Source organism: Mesoplodon densirostris, chromosome 9 (assembly GCF_025265405.1).
Source record: "Mesoplodon densirostris isolate mMesDen1 chromosome 9, mMesDen1 primary haplotype, whole genome shotgun sequence".
In the NCBI taxonomy this organism is placed as follows: domain Eukaryota; kingdom Metazoa; phylum Chordata; class Mammalia; order Artiodactyla; family Ziphiidae; genus Mesoplodon; species Mesoplodon densirostris.
Window position 1 is genome coordinate 81,351,442 of NC_082669.1, and position 17,378 is coordinate 81,368,819.

Genomic DNA, 17,378 nt, shown 5'->3' on the forward strand with positions numbered 1-17,378 from the left:
ACTGTGAAGCGCTGAAGATACTGAATGCCATCACCCCATCCCAAATTGGTGGGCTTCAGGGCAGTTGCCCTCAGGGCGGCTACAGTACCAGAACCGCTCCCTCTCCCTCTGAGGTCAGTGGGGCTCCCCTAGACGGCCTGTGCCTGAGCGCAGGAGGCTGCACTTCCTCCAGTTCACCACTGGGTGCCGCATTTTGACATCTCCAGCCTCAGGGTCTAGGTTTTCGCCTTTAAATCATTTTTTTCTTCATTCTGAAATTTAAGGCCATTCCCCAACTCCCTTCCAGTTTCCCCTTTTCATTAGAAAGATAATTCAGGGAGGAAGGTAACAGTGCCTCATTTCACCAGGTTCCATGTTAAAAGTGAGTATTCTTTTAAAAAGTCAGTTTATCTTTTAGAAAAAATTTTAAAAGCCTGACTTATGTCAAAAGTGTTAGGGGTAGGGATGAGGTATACTTTTCTTTGCTTTTTAATGAGTTTATTATGTTGGAGCATTAGTCATCTTGTGGAATTAAGTGAGTTTCCCACCAATCAGGCTGAAATAACTCACATTTTTGTTAAAACCCCAAAGTCCAGCTGATGCATGGCAGAGATTGTTTGGGTTTGAAACATATGGTGGTTTAAAACAAAACAAAACAAAACAAAAAAAAACCGGAGTCCTCAACCACAAATACATCAGCATTTCAAAGGTTTGTAAAATATTTGATTCATCACTGTCCCAGCCCCTGAAATTACACAATATGTTCCTCAAAGTCAAGATAATGAAGAAATGGGGAAAGTTTTAATTTATAAGATTTAAAAACATGTTTCTTAGTTCATTACACAGCTGCCACATTATCTGAATTATATTTATTTCAAACACTGTAGGTTCTGGTTACGCTCACACATGTGCACACACACGGCTGCAAGTATGTGTTGAATGTAAAAAACATATGAATGAGGGATCTCGTTTGAATTGTGTCTTATTTACAATGGTATCGTGCCTTATGGGGCCCTATTTTAAATGGTACATCTTCTGTTTTACCTGTATTAAATACTGATGTGGCCTTATCTCCCTTCTACCGTGATCTTCTCAGGGCTCTGTTTTGGCTGTATTTATTTTATAAAGCAGAATAGACTGCTGACCACAACTGTGAACTTTTAAGATTTAATTTTCAGGTTCTATATATCAGAAGGCTAGAATGCCATGGGGTAAATCGCTTAGCTTTTCTTTGTTTCCATTTTTTCCACTTGATCAAGTAAGACTTTATTTTCTTTTTGGAGATTTTTTTTCCCAAAGAATTCACTAAATAATGTATAAGATTTGAAGGTGGTGTTTTTTAGGGGGACTAGGCAAAGTATTTCCTTTGAGAGGAGAAAATGGTCCATTGTTGAAGCAAAGGATGAGATTCTGATTCTAATTTATTCTCTTTGAACCTGATGGTAAATGCTACTTGCTGTAAGATGTGGTCCTTAGGGCATTTCCTCTAACCAAACCTTTCCTCCAAAAGCCTGGCACCTTTGGGACTGCTAAAGAGAAATTCTTCCACCCCTCACCCCATAGATCTAAGGCTAAATTTTATAATTTAGGAGAAAACAATGGCCAGCTAAAGTCCCTGGCCATAGCCAACTTAACACTAGTAGCTCCAAATATTATTCAGTGCTTCCCCACCTACTGCCCAGTAGGACCAGCTTGCTCCTTTCAGTTATTCACTTTTGAGCCGCTGACCGTAATTTGGATCCACTGGGGTTTTTAAAGGGAAAAATTCTGTCTCTGCCCTATTGTGCATTAACTTCTTCATTCCTTTATTCAGTTAAGATTTATTGAGTCCCTCCTTTGTGCCAGGCATTCTTTTGGGGATACCAAGATGAGTCAGACTCTGAAACGCTTTGAGAGAAACATTAATGTGTGTGTGTGTGTATACACATATTCTCACAGATACATACACACACATATATAATATATAGTGTGGACACAAGCAGTGGAAGCAGGAACAGAGTGTTATAGAGTGTTGCAGGTCACTAACAAATTAGTGAATCTGCTATAAAATTCTAGAAGTTTTCTTCAGAATTGGAATGTAACATCATGTAATCTAACCAAAGGAAAGTGGTTTTCCCAAGGCCATATAAGTAGATAGTGAAAAAACGTGGATCAGAACCCAAGCTTTTGACTTCTGAATTTTCCTTCTTGTGCCCAAAGCCTCACAAAAGACAAAGAACCTTTATGGCCAGTTGCCTGCATTGCAGTCAAAGGTGAGAACATAAAATGTGTATTTTGATGAAAGTTTTCTGTTCTATCATTTGCATTTCTAATTGTTCACAAACAAGCGGCATTTTTACTTATAAGCTAGCGTATGACCTGTTAGAGAAAGTAGGAACTTGGGGTTAGTGGAAAGGCACGGTAAAGAGAAAACTAACTTTCACTGAGCAGTCAGTCATTATGTGTGGACACGTTGACCTTCGCTGTCACACTTAGTCCCTTTAACAGCCTCTCGAGGTCCTTGGTGTTCTCGTTTTTACGGCCAAAGAGACTGGACAGAGATTAATGACCCACCCAAAGTCATACAGTTGTCAGCCTGGTCAAGTTTGACTCATCCTGAGCTGTCACCTCCACCACTCCCCCATTAGGTATGGGCTGTCACAGGGGGACTGTCACTCTTGTTTTCATGATTATTGGCTCATCTGTTTCCCACCCTGGGTGGTCAGCTCCATCAGTGCAGGGCCAGTGCGTACTTGGCTCACCTTTCTATCGCTGATGCATGAGGAAGTCACTCAGCGTTTTGACCACGTAGAGCTGGGATTCAAACTCAGTTCTTGCTATTGCAAGGGGTCTGTATAAGGTTCTCTGAGATCCTCTTTGCAAAGGCAACATAGACAAAGTATCTAACATTAGCTTCTATCCTTGTCTACATTGTGGACAGGATGAGAGCTCATTAGAAGTCACTGGGGAAATCAGGAATTAATTTGTTCATGTATCCATCCTTCTGTTCATTCTTTGGTTCTGTTGATTCTTTCTCTAGTATTGGTCGAGTCTCTGATCGGCACAGCACTGCTAGGTTTGGTGCCTAGAAAACGTGTCTGGGCAGGAGTGGAAGGCAGCTGTGTAATGCCTCGCACATCATTGTGGAGAGCCTGCTGTGTTCCTTAAGTAGTTCCCAGTTTCATTTTGCCTCTCCCACAAAGGCACAATAGAAACCAAGGTAGGGGAGGGGATGGCACAAAAGGAAAATGCAACAATGCCACTCGTGTCCCATGTATTAACTCTGAGTGGTCCAGGTTTTTGGTTTCGTTTTTAACCAAACACGTGTACATTTTTAATTCCTCTGAAGTGTATGTTTTTTCGGACGGAGATTTTTTAGGAGGTTTTTAGTCACTCATGAAGTAGATCAAATTCATAAAATAGTTCAAATGACCTTTTTTCCATTCTTACTTGCTCTGCTAAATTCTGGACATTCGGATAAAGCCACGAGGTTCTTGTGGAGCAGTGTCGTGTCTTTGCAGTGAAAGGGACCAGGCGGTGGGAGGTGAAGCTGGCCCGGCTCGTGCAGTGCCTCCTCCGCTCTTTGCAGACCCCCACTGCTTATCGCACACTTTGCTGGGCCCCGCACAGCAGGGTGGACCAAGGATAGAATTGCAAACAGAAATTGTGCTTGCTTTTGTTTAGTGAAGCCAAAAGTCTTAATATTATTTTATGAACTTGATGTAAATGACAACTGACATGAGAATGAGAAATTTTAAGAGCACATAAGCGTCTTTACAATCCCAGGGGTTGGGGGCAGAGGACAGTACAAAAAGTGTGTGTGTGTGTTTGTGTGTGTATTCTTTTTTGAGTCGTATATAATCAGTGCCTTCACCCTCTCCAAAAAGACCAGAACTGATTAGAAGAAGGAAAAGGCTAACTTGATGCACAAAATTTGTATGCATGCCAAGTACTGGAGTAAAAACTATTTGGCATCTGACTGAAAAGACACCAAGCAACCATTTGATGTCTATGGTTGAACACTCTCAAGATCTTGCACTCCTATATTTCATTTAAAAAATTGCTCCCTGAAGTGCAAACTGACTTCAATTTTGAACAAAATTTAGCATTCAAATTTATAGCCACTTTGAAAACTGAGGGTTTATTTATATCATATGAACCTGAACAGATTCTTAATTACAGCAGCCCTAGTGCACATGGAGAATCTGGATTTCAAAAGAAAAAAAAAAAAAAACAACTTCCACATAGGTTTTTCTACATTTTTGGGATGCTTTCATAGCAGCCATCAATCATGGGAAATAGTATTAAAATCCTGCCATATTGCAGTTTAAATTTCAACGCACTGCTTCCCAGTAGAGAGTTTAGTGTATCCTATAAAGGCACTAAATGGATTTTTTGGTTTTGTAATTTTTTCCCTTCTCTTGCAAGCCTAATTCTACTGAGAGAGATGCTGGTCCCTTTGAGTAATCTTTGTGTGTTAACAACCTGTACGGGGAACTCCTCTCTTGCTCATTGTAATGGGCAAAAGTCATCTTGGTTTGCACGAAAGAAAAGGTCTGATTGAACTAGGGTGAGCCTTTCATTTTAAGAAGAGTTAAAGTCTGGGGTGTTTTTAATGTTTTAATCTCTGTTTAAGAGGTTTCTGTTATGAGAGGAAAATTGATAACATTTTTACCTCAGCCAACTGCCAGCAAACTGGCTCTGCTCTAATCCCACGTTTATAGTGATTTATATTCTCCGTGGCAATGTGCTGTAACCTCAGAGTGATACCACTGTGGTGTAGATTGACTGCATTCCAAATGCTGGAATCACATACATAATGTTTTTACTTTTAAATAATATTCAGACACCAGAATAAATACCATATGTGCACTGATGCTGGTTACAATGGAACCTTGTCATTTCTTGTGAGGGAGAACATTCTTTGTTTCTGATTTCTGTTTGAAATAAGTATGCAAAAGATAAATATGTACATTGACAGCATTTTGAGAAGCCTCAGGTAATTACACAGCTGAGGATGTAGCTAGGAGTCCTTGAAATGTAGCATTTAAGACTGAAAAGGCTGCTGTGTTGCCACCATCCCTTTTTGACACACATGAAGGCAAGGACTGTAATCTGACGTTCCCAGTGTAGGGTTTAGTTTTTATATTTTATAGCTACAGCATGCTGTAGTTACCGGACATCTGTTGAAGAAAAATTACCTCGAGTACTGTTCACAGAAACAGTGAGACTAACGTGCTCATGACCTCGTAACAGGGAGAGTAACACACGTGATAACGGGACGAGATGGATTGATTGGAAAGTCATAATTCAGTGTGAGACCTAATGTTATCTGATGCCACAAAACCAGAACTTACATGGCCTGATATCATCAAAATACAGATAATCTCTTCAGATCCATTTTTTCCCCACATGATGTTGAAGATTTAAAAGTTTCATAAAGTTTAGAAATACCTCCCAAGTCATGCATTTTTAGGTTCTTGTTTTCATCTATCTTGGTTGGAATTCGAATCCACCTAGACATATTTTTAAAATAGACATGCTAGAATGCCTTTCATATTTGTGCATCTGTGACACGATCCAACAAGTCAGTCCACGTTTGCTTCTTGGGGAAGCATTTCAATCCAGGTTTGCGTTATCACCATCAGGTGAGCTGTATTGAATTAGTGCTTACAACGTTTTCATAATATTTTGTAGATGAGGAAACCCTGGGCATTGGAATTGCTGGCTTTCCGTACTCCTCCGCACCCCCACCCCCACTCAGTTTTGTGAGGTTCGCCCAGAATATATAGTGTGAGGTTAATGTGTGAGGCATACCTCATAATGCATCTCTGACAGCTTATCTGGCACATGACTCAGAGTTTGGGTAAGTCTTGCCTCCTTTATGGGAGCCGTTTGTAGAAGTGTTCACCATTATAAAAATGCTCAAAAGTCTCTCTTTGAAGTTGAGAAGTTACGAGACAAATATTGTACCTCTAACGTATTGTCTCTCCTTTGCAGCTTTTCGGATGATCCCTTATCCCTTGGAAAAGGGGCATCTATTTTATCCTTACCCCATCTGTACAGAAACAGCAGATCGTGAGCTGCTTCCATGTGAGTCTCCCCTCCATATTCCTCTCTTTGGCTGGTGAGGGTGGTGTGCCAAAGCCTGGGATGGGAAGAGGTGGAAATGATAAATGTTTATGATGTTCCTTGTCTTTTATTACTCTTCTCCCAAAGCCTGTCCTCATTTGAGAGCATAAGCATTAAAGTGAGTTATGTGTGTAGGTCTGGCTTCCTGCTTCTCCACGTCTCTCCAGATTCATCAAAGGGAAAGACCCCCCCAGGTCTGAAATGTAGATGAAGAGCCATCATGTACTGGTTGGTCTGAGCACAGAGACCCCTAGTTTGGGGCAGAGACCCCTAGTTTGGGGCAGATGCCCCTTGCTGGGCTGATCCACTGTGCGGGACTCGGCCTGGGCTCTCCCTCTGGTCAGAGGCAGTCTGCACAGACCGGAGTCTGGAGGGGAAGCACTGGCTTCAGAGGGAGCAGCAGATGAGCCATGGGTGGGAGGGTGGCACCGGGACGCTGGCGTGTGGCCAGAGGCGGAGTCGTGAGCAGGGTGGGGCTGCCCTCTGCGGCGATGCGGTGCTCTTGGCCGGCGGGATTTCCCGTGAGCGTCTCACGGATGGCACGCAGTGAGCTGGTGTAACATGTGCAGGCACACGTGCGGCCTCAACACTGTATACAGCAGGCGGCGGGCAGACCCTGCCCTCGAGGGCCTTACAAGCTAGCAGTCGGGGGGCCCATACCACACCTGGAAAGTATGATTTGGTTTACTGAAATGCAACATTGTTTTGACAATTCCGGCTAAATAGTTATTATCAAATGACACTGTGTATGAAGAACATGTCCAGGCTGTTCATGTGGCCCTGACTTAGGACATGCTTTCCTCCCTCAGATAATATGCTCCAAACCTTGGCTGCTCTCTCTTCCCTGTCCTCTCTTCTGCCACACCCACCCTGCACCAGCCCCAGCTACGTCACATCTCATAGCTGTAACATATTTACATGCTTTGCCAGGAGGGCCAGTATAACTGTGGAGCCCTGGGTGCTGGCAGATGGTCTAATGCCCATGTTTTTGAGCGGGTCGTAAATCTCCAACGTAGTGGGTGCAAAACAAGGCTGCCATCTCAGGTTGAAAGAGCAGGAGGCAGCTCTCTCATTTCTTTGCAGGACAGACCCACTGGGAGACGTGTTACCTCGGGAGCTGGGAGACCTCAGAGGGGTGTGGTTCCTCACCATCTGAGTTTATTGTGGGAAAGCGTCGGGTGCCTCACTCTGCATTAGATTTGATTTCAGAAATCCCTGTGATGGGCCCATGCTTTACCTTTTCACTCCCCCTTCAGGGAGATCCTTGTTAACATTTATGGTTTCTGGTAAGAAAGGCAGTTTTCTGAAAAGTACACTTTTAAAATGTTTTAATTGAGTCCAATCATGTTTCCATGGGGATAGATTCACTATTAGAACAAGATTACAGTTCTTACAAGAAACTGTCTAGGAATAATCTTTACAGTCCTGGAATAGAAAACTATGGCTCACGTTTATTTAACTGAATGCAGTGGTTCACGTCTGATCTCCCCTCAAAATCGTTGGGTGCTGAGGGTGAGGATGGGATGCGGGTAGGTGGCTTTACATGTTACCTGCGTGCTGCACGTGAGTGGTGTAGTGTCCACGGTGGTCCTGAGCACACGTCCACCCATGAAGAATGCTAGCAGGTTGACATCCCTGGATTCAGGTGCATGTGCTCGTTTGTGCTTTGTCCCTCCTTGGCCCTCCACACCCGCAGTTTCAGCAGAGTGGATTACTGCTTAGAGCTGAAAGGTCGAGGAAAGGCTTGAGACCTTGGATTTCCTGAGGAAGATGGAGCCCCTCGAATCTTTTGGTTTGAGTGGCAGTGTTGCTCACACACAGCCTCATGGCTCCCCTCTGCTGGGCCAGCCTTAGTTGCTTTTCTCTCTGTGCGGGCCACTCGAAATTTAAAAAGTTATGAAAGGCTCTAAAATCTCCCATTATTGATGGATGGATGGTTCTCGCTGGATGTCTCTCTATCAGGGTGGCACCCTCCACTGACATAGTTAGATTGTGCCAGGAAAAAATACAAGATACACTGATATCACCCTATCACAATGATTTAAAAATTACAGGAAAGTGAAAACCTAGAGAGAGGATATTTTTTTCAGTATACCTGACTGTGGATTTTCCAGGTTTTGTTCAATGAACATGTGTTTTATAATTTGAATAAAGTTTCGTTTTATTTGTGTTTGCTTTTGCGAAAGAAATACTGTATATTAGGCATAGATAGTGTTACTGTCCCTGCCCATGAGTGTGTGACATCCCCAAATTAGCCCTATCATGCCCTAGATAGAGTTCTGAAGGTTGAACATGGACTTGGGAGAAGCAGATAGGCCACCGAAGGCTGGCTGAAATGTTGGCTCTTGTTCATTCCAGGGCCCTACCTTTTTCATTTCCAGCAGGCTTGAGCCAAAGCTCTGAAGAGTCAGTCCCACCTACAGAAATTCCCTGAGAATGCATTTTACTGTAGCCCTAACACTTCCCTTTCGATCTTCTCCACAGCTTTCCATGAAGTCTCAGTTTACCCAAAAAAGGAGCTTCCCTTCTTTATTCTCTTTACTGCTGGATTGTGTTCCTTCACAGCCATGCTGGCCCTTCTGACACATCAGTTCCCGGAACTTATGGGGGTCTTTGCAAAAGCTGTGAGTATTTGCCAAGGGGGAGGCCGCAGGCAAGGGGCAGGGAAAGTCAAGAGAAGCAGCATAAGAGAAACAGGGGAGTGTTGTGTAGAAGTGGATGTGCTTGTATTGATCCTTTGCATACTGTTTAATTTTCATTATCATCAGTGAGATCAAGGGTTGAGGGTCAGAATGAGAAAGGGTAGCTTGTTTGTTACTGCATGCCTTGCCTATTTCACAGACACAAAAATTCTCAGCAGTTCCCCTAAAAAATGCATGAGTTCTAAGGGAATTAAAGAATTAAGGGAATCCTAGCAAATGAAAAATACTTGGGAGATTATTCAGTTTTGTGTAAATTGAATGACATCATCTCTAATCTTTAGATATTGTAGGTCTTCAAGAAGGATAGAATTTACATTTTCAAAGATGATTTAAATTTAAAAAGTTTTAATGTCTACAAATTAAATGGCTTGTTTGGGGAATGAACTGAGAGGGGGGTGTGAAGGGTGTTAGTATTAAGAAGTATACAGATATGATATTTAGAAGTATGGAAATCCATTAAGGGTCTTTAAAGAGGGTTATGGAGAAGAGCTTTAATAAGAAAAGCCATCGGCATTGACAACCAAGAACCATTGTTTCCTTGATGAAAAGTGACCATTTCAGCCTGCACATGCAGTGAGGATAAGTTTACTGATTTTGCCACAAAGGAGTTTCAAACAGAAGGAATAAGGAAAAGAATATCAGTTGTTTCCCTGGAACTCCATTCTGATTTCAAGGCGAGTGGAGTCAGCAAGGATGATTTCTAACTTGGCTGGGTTGATTTAATCCCTTTCCAGATGATTGACATTTTCTGCTCGGCAGAGTTCAGGGACTGGAATTGCAAGAGTATTTTCATGCGTGTTGAAGATGAACTGGAAATCCCACCGGCACCTCAATCTCATCATTTTCAAAACTGAACTCATCACCCTTCTTCCCCCACCACCAAAACTGCTCCTTCTCCTGTATTCCTGATCTCCGCCAGTGGCACTGACATCCACCCAGTTACTCAAGCCAGAAACTCAGCAGCCCTCCCAAACTCTTCCCTCTCTCACTCCTTATATCCTGTCTGTCTTGGCTTTCACAGTCTGTCGGCTCTAACCTCCTGAGCCACTAGGCATTCGGTAAATGTAATTCACCTCTTCTTCCCTTCCTTCTTCTCCCATGGCTGTCTCTTAGTTTGGATCTTTGTGATTTCTTGCCTGGACACCTGCAAGAGTCTTAACTGGTCTCCTTGCTTCCAGTCTTATCCTCTGCCAGTATTTCTTTCATACTGACACAAGAATGATCTTTCTAAATTGCAAGTCTGAGCATGTCACTTCCCTGCTTGAATTTCTCCAGTAGTTTCCCACCAGCATCAGGATAAAGTCCCAGATCTTTAGCATGGCATACAAGGTCCTTTATGATCTGGCCCTTGCTTTCCTCTTCAGCCTCATCTGTCTCCCAACTCTTGCACAGACACTGCTCTTGGGCCACAGTGAATTACTCACCATTCCCAGATGCTTTTGTGCGCCTCGGTGCCTTTGCACGTACTATTTGCTCTGCATGGAATGCCCTTCCCCATTATCATCAGCACTTGTACAGTCTACTAACGCCTCTTCATTCTTTTATACTCAGCTTCCTTTCTAAGTTTCTCCCAAGCTGAGTTAGATGTTTCTCCTCTCAGCTCCCACAGTATTCCATGAATACCTATATTACGTTTATTGTACTGTATTATAATTGTTAAAAACTTGTCTGACCCCCTTGTAGAATGTGAGCTCTTTGCGAGCAGGACTGTGTCTTCCTCATCTCTGTATCCCCAAAGCTTTGCACAGTGCCTTGCACATAGTAGGTTTTCAATAAATGATTATTAAATAAATAAATGGTAGTGGTTTCTGCAGAAAGAATCAGTGTAAAAAATTAGATACAGCTTAGCATTTCTTCTCTTCTTTTATAATTATGATCACAGACAGGGTTGAAAGGGACCTTAAATTGCCTTCAACAGTAACTTGATGAAGGTCATTTAGACTCATCTGGAATACTTTTAGCGATGGAGCATTCACCTGTTCAACATGGAAGCCCATTTCAGTACTGGATCACTCAGAACTCTTCTTGATACTGATAAAATCTGCCTTCCTTTAATTTTCACTTATTTCCTATTCTACTCTCCAAAACTATAGTGAAAAACTCTACTTCCTCTTGCAGTTTCTTGAGGCAACTAATAGATTCATGGCTACCTCTCACCTCTAACTTACTACCTTCCCTTTTCTTCAGGCAGCATGTCTTCAATTTCCTCAAGTCTTCTGTACATGATCTGATTCCTGAACCCAGTATCACCCAAGCTGCCTCCTTGGATGCTCCCTAGTTTATGGGCCTATGCTATCCATTATTTGCTTCTATTCCCAAGCCAACCTCTGAGTTAAAGCAGTTACCAAAAGTCTGAGCAGATTAGAGTGTCATGTAGTAAAATTTAAAATAAGAACACATTTACGACATTAGACAATGTCATTCTTCATTGAACTAACAAGCAGCTCTTGGTGGGAATTTAGGATCAGGACAGTGATTCTCAGCCCCTAGTGTGCACAAAATGCACCTGGCCCTACCACCGGAAGTTCAGAGCCTTGAGTGTTAGCACCTGGGAATCTGCGTTTTTAAACAAGCCCCGCCCCCCCACCGATTCTAAGGATGGGGGTTGAGAACCATTTCCTTCAGAGAACACTGGTCTCAAAAAAGCCAGCCTTTGAGCAGCCGTTTGCAGGTGCATGGTGCGACGTCAGAGCTGTTGAGGTGACAGGTTTCTAGGAACCAGCAGTTGCACCCTGGCTGCTCCTTGAAATCATCTAGGGAGCTTAAAAATTACAGGTGCCTGATCTCCCAATCCTGGGGACTCTGACTTAGTTGGTCTGGGATGCAGCCTGGTCATCTGAGTTTTCAGATGCCCCCCCAGTGATTTGGGTGTGCAGCCAGGGCTGAGAGCCCCTGTACTGAATAAAGTAACTGCCTGAAACTGCATCACCCAGGGAGAGGGCTGGGAGGAATGGAGGGTAGTACATAGAATACGACTGGGTGTTCTGTAGGTAAGGTTGTGTAGCCTCCAGAATATCACAGAGATGTGTTCGTTATGGATATTAGACCAAGGGCCACTCTCCTCATTTAATGTTTCCAAAGCTTTGCTTTTGAGTCAAGGGCCAAATGATTAAATAAAATGTAAATTTGCCTTTATGGTCCTCATATTTTATACTCTACCAAGGTGTGGTAGTTTAGTCAGCTACTCATAGTTTTCAAAAGTAGTTTAGATAAATTTGCTTTTAAACCTCTGTCTGGAGGATCACATTCATCTTGCCCTTCATTAAGGTTTAGCAGTACTAAAACGTCTGAAGAGATTTCATGGGGAAGGAAGACGGATGGCCTGAAGGAGACAAGCCCCATCTCCCTCCTCCTCCCCCCCACCGCTCCGGAGTCTTCTCCACATTTTCACTCTTGTCACTTCATCAGGCCCCTCGTGAAGCCCCCCACAGGTTATCACAGCCGCCCTATAGGCTGCCTGTAGCCATTTGCAGCTTGTGAAAATGATTTTCTCAGACCTCGCCTGAGATAATGTCCCTGGGATAATGACTCAGTAGATGGAGAGAGATTGCACTGCCACCCGCCAGGCTGCGTGCAGCTTGGGAACTCTCCAGTGTGTTTACATGTTGATATGCAGCCAGTAAGGAAGCCCGCAGCCAAGTGTGAGCCACTGGAAAATAGTAAAATGAGAGGCTTCAACTCTCTCCGCCTAATCTAATCTACCTCAATGACTTAGGACTAACTCTTCCTAGAATGTTTGGTTACCAAGATAAGGTTGCTCATATAAATAAGTGATCATTCCAAACCCAGCCCCTCACAGAATGTGGGAAGGTCAGCATTCTGACCTCTTCTGTTTGAAGGGCCCTGTCTTTCCTCCTCTGGTCTCTCGCCTTCCCTGAGATCCAGCCCCCTGACTTCTGACTCTTGTCTTCAACTTATAGGCCCTGACCTCTTTGAAGTCTGATATTGATTACAGTGAAATGTCAATTGTCTGATTGCAGTAGGGCACCTGGAACTTATTCAGATAAGCAGAGGCGTTTCAAATGTTAACGAAGCACGTTGGGAGCCATGACCTTCTTCTAAATAACGGTGTTTCGGGAAAAGGACGATCAGGCGATTGAAGTGTTGCTCTCTCTTTTTTATTAGTTCAGTTGCTTTTTCTCACCACAAGACACTGATTGAATTATGGTGCATTTTGGACCGTGTTTGTCTGCCCCCAGGACAGAAGTTTTGGACATTGAGATAGATGAGCTGTTCCAGGGTTGCCTGGTGTTGCTCATTCAGACTTAACTTTTCAGGCAATAAAATTTCCCAAGTCCCTAAGTGAAACTGTTTCTCTATGTGCATTGGTTGAGTCTTTGGCCAAAAAGTGTTGACTGATTTTCAAATGTGCAAAGAAGTACCAGTGAGCATCCTAAGTAAGCAAAGCATGTTCCACCAAACTTTTTTTGTTTAATACCTCCTGATGAAAGCCACTGACCTTTGTCTGGTTACTGAATGAAAAGGGCTTAATGGTTTCAGGCACCCCATTACATTTTGCTGCTTCTTCCTCGTGGGCGAGGGTTGGGGAGGAGGTCTCGGAGAGCGCTGCTAAGGAGGAAGGTAACCTAGTAACAGAGGGTGCGCATCGCAGCTGGGGTGCTGTGAGAGAATTAGGATCTCTAGGAAAGGGTTCGAGGCATTCTTTTCTCGATTGTCCCAAGGATAGAACATTCTAGATGTGAGGGAGAGCAGTAACTGATCACACACATGGGAGGTATTAGGATTTAATTCTCTTGTGGAACCTGGTCGAGAAGCACAGGTGTGTCCAGGGGAGCCAGGGCTCACTGCATCTTGCTGCACAGGGTGGAAAGAGAGGCATTTACAGACCACAAACTGGGCGAGGCCTGCCACTTAATTTCCAGAGGCCTCCCTTTTACGCTTTTTATCCAAGTCAGGTCAGTGACCAAAACTAAGCAAACAGACAGGCCTTTATTTTGAACCAGCTTTGTAACAACATCTCCATTCATTCTGCTACCCAAGCTGAGGCTCCCTGGTGTCCCCCATTTATTGTATGAAGTCTCCCAGGGTGTAGACTTTGAGTGATTCCTATCATCTAACCACACTGGCTCACGCTAATGCATCACTTGTTCCCACCTCAGTCACAGCTTCGGTGGTTATAAATCTGTTTTGGATTAGGTTTTCAGAATATGATAACTTCACCAGCAAAATCACCTTGTTCACTGGGCCTCATCTTCCTGCCACTGTCAGGATCCTCGGTTCATCCAGACTACTTTAGCACCTAGCTCCTCTTTATGGAGCTGAGTATTGTAGGCAAATGCTGTGTGTTATGGAGCCTTGACAATCTCTGATTACAAACAAATGAATAAATGTTATGTATAAATATTTTTAATTCTACAGTGTTATCATGTCGGTCTGATACAATCAGTAGACTTGTTCCATGTCATCCTCTCAGAACTAGGATTTTACAAACTCTTTCAGGGGCAGCTCGGGCAGTAATTACTCATTCCTGGGCCTAGTGTCTCCCACAATGCCTTCCAACTGCATCCAGCTCTAAACCGAAAAGGACAGGCAGTCCATTAAGTAGGGTGAGCATCCCATGTGGTACTGTGCACCCAACAAAGGATAATTTCAGAAGGTTGCCAGGCATTGCCCTATATCTAACACCCACTTGAGGAAAGAGCCATCCCACCTTCACTCAAGTACTAATGTGGCTGCCTTTTTCGTAACTGCAAGTTCCTTAACAGCCTGGCACTCAAGGCCCTGGCCAGAGTTATGCTAGTTGCTTTTGAACTCTATCTCTTCTAGTCATACCAGCTGCTTTCCCCTTTCTGTTCCAGCTGTTTATTGAGCCTGCAAGGCCCACCTGCTCACATTTCTTTCCTTACCATTCTTACCCCATCTCTGTCTTTTCATACCCCAGCCATCCATTCGGGACTATTTCAGTCACCTCATTTTCAGTTTTTCCTGTTCCTTTCGACAAAATGGATTCTCTCCCTTTCCCAAACCTTCCTGGTGCTTTGTTTGTGCATCTATCTTGTACTCTATCGTGGTCCACCTGGTATTGCTACTTTGCTGGGTACAGGTCTTAGTGGCTCCCTTCCCCACCCCCTAGGCTTTGAGCTTCCAGACAGTGGGACTTTGTCCTAGACGCTTTTATGTCTCACCCAGTACTTAAGTGCCTTACTGAGTAAATATATTCAATTGATGTAAAAGATGCAGTACAGAGAAGGGTTCTGAACCTTATACTCTTTCGAGTTTTCGTTACACAAATCTCGCACTTGATGGTCCTGCCATAATGTGGTACAGGCCTTCCCAGTTTGCGTTCTACTGGCTCTTTAAAAAAAAAGAAGAAGAAGAAGGAGAAGAAGAAGAAGGAAAGATTCTGAGGTCATGTAAATTTGGGAAACTTGCCTACCATACCCCTTCTTGAGGACCCGCAATCCATAGAACATATGACCAGTAGAGGAGACGGTTTTAACTTCACTACATGCAGGTCTACTAATTTGTCTGGCCTCAGACCATGTTCCCCCTCTGCGTATGTACTCACGTCCTACAGCACACTTCTGTGGGAAATTCTTGGTGGTGTAGACTGTGCTGTGCTATGGGCAAGGGATTGGGACAAAGGACTCCACAGTACAAGAACCAGACATTGAACCCTAGTGAGACGATACCTTGGTTCTGAACAGAGAGCAAGGAAACCCATCCAAACACCCATCTTGTGCCTGGTTGGATTAGGGCACCTCTTCTGCCAGATGCTGGATGGCTTGTGGAGGGAAGCTGATTCTTCACGAGAACATAATCAGAACATATTTGAGATTATGTTAAATGAGTCTCAGGCAAGGAGCCTGACTTTCTTAAAAGGCACAGATAATAAGCATTATTCTCTACATGAAGAACAGAAGGGAATTCAGTAACCAAATGAAAGAGATCCCAAAGCTCTCCTCAGAGCAGCACCTTTTCCACAAGGACGTGTCGTCCATGGACTGGCCAGCTTGCCGCCCTCCCCAAGGCTCCCATGATGCTCACCACTAAGCAGGTAGTTCAGAAAAGAACATGGGCTGCAGGTGTTTGGGAGACAATAGGATCCCAAAGCAATTCACAACCATACAACAAACTGGACTTTTTTTTTCTGTTGTTGCCTTTTCCACTTAAAGTTCTATAACTAGGCAAGCAGGTGGAGAAGTTGTCACCATTTTTTTAACTCTTCTGCTCACTTGCCACCCATCTGTCAGTCCCTTTTGATGGCACTGGTCATCTCCATGGGCAGCCCTCAGATCCTGAAGGCTGGTTGGAAGGCCTCAGAGCTGTGGGCAGCTGTCAGAGGAGTGAAGGGCCTGTCAGCCAACACTTCTCCCCCTCATCCATCAGAGCCGGGGGGGCGGGTGCAGAAGCTGGAACGTAGGTTTATTCGTCAACCAATGTTTCCTACAAACATAAATATGAAATCGTAACCTTTGGAAACTTTTTATAATGCAGAGACTTAAGATGCAAGCATGAGTTGGAGAGGTTCATTTTGTAGTCTTCAACAAGATTTCTCCTGACTTCTGTGCTTTTCTCGTTTGTTCGCAGTTCCTCAGCACTTTGTTTGCCCCCTTAAACTTTGTCATGGAGAAAGTGGAAAGCATCCTCCCATCCAGTCTATGGCACCAGCTGACTAGGATCTAGGGAAGCCCACCCGTTCTTCCACTCACCTCACCCAGTGGGCTGCCACCATCTCTTCGTGCCAACTCCTCGTGGACTGCAAGAAAGCATGACTTTGAAAAAGGGAAGCCGTTCCGAGATTTTAAAACCTTCATGGACTGTCTGTTCCATATTAAAAGCTGTTTTTGTTGTACAAAATTCATTGATGTTCGGTTCTATTATATTTTGCTTTCAGAAAAGAAAAAAGTCAAAAATAAACTTTTGTGTATTGCAGCAACCAGTTGTGTCTTCCAACCCTAAAATTGCTGGTGTCCAAATAAACCTACAGGTTACATTTGATTTACTAAGGCCCCAAATCTGCTCAGTGCCACACAGTGCTTTTCTATGCTAATGGAACTCCTTTCACCAGGCCCTCGGCACCGCTACGGTTGGTGGCTTAGAAAACAGACTCTCTTTGGCTAAAAAGTACCATCTTTTTCAGCTCCAAACTGTATGTCCTCATAGGCTAAATGCACAGAAGAAATTTCAAGCATGAATGACAGGAAGCATGAATGAAACGAAATGTATGTGCCATTCCAGGTTGTTCCAATTCAGAGACTCTACTCACGGAATAGAACTCAGCACTGTGGTTCTAGGAATCATTTTACTTCTGCTTCCTGAAAACTTGTCATGAGAAGAAAAGTTCTGATGAGAGCTACAGAGCCAATAGTCTATTGTAGGACCTGACCACTTTCAACATTGCCATTTTTTAAATGTTTTCTCATAAGGGTCATTTTTTTTTATCATGTTTTCATTCTTGATGCTTGCACGTGAGCATTCCTTGAGTGTTTCCATGATCTGAACCAAAGTGGTCATTTGTCTTCACCATCTTTGAAAGCCTTCTACATGAGTCACACCTGCCAAGCATCTTTTTTTTTTCTTTAACATCTTTATTGGAGTATAATTGCTTTACAATGGTGTGTT

At 43.5% G+C, this 17,378-nt stretch overlaps 1 protein-coding gene across 5 annotated transcripts in view; it reads left to right on the forward strand.

Annotated features, from left to right (window-relative positions):
• ST7 (suppression of tumorigenicity 7) overlaps positions 1-16,625 on the forward strand; it is a 261,439-nt gene extending 244,814 nt beyond the window's left edge. For 3 of the 5 annotated variants that reach the window (XM_060108949.1, XM_060108951.1, XM_060108954.1), the window contains 3 exons: positions 5,959-6,051; positions 8,575-8,714; positions 9,527-10,588. In XM_060108949.1, the coding sequence (XP_059964932.1) occupies positions 5,959-6,051; positions 8,575-8,714; positions 9,527-9,646 (353 nt within the window). In that variant the 3' untranslated portion in view covers positions 9,647-10,588. Of the gene's footprint in view, positions 1-5,958; positions 6,052-8,574; positions 8,715-9,526; positions 10,589-16,343 lie in introns of those variants that run through there. The other 2 variants (XM_060108950.1, XM_060108953.1) reach the window with 1 other exon arrangement.
• Positions 16,626-17,378: the final 753 nt, after the last annotated feature.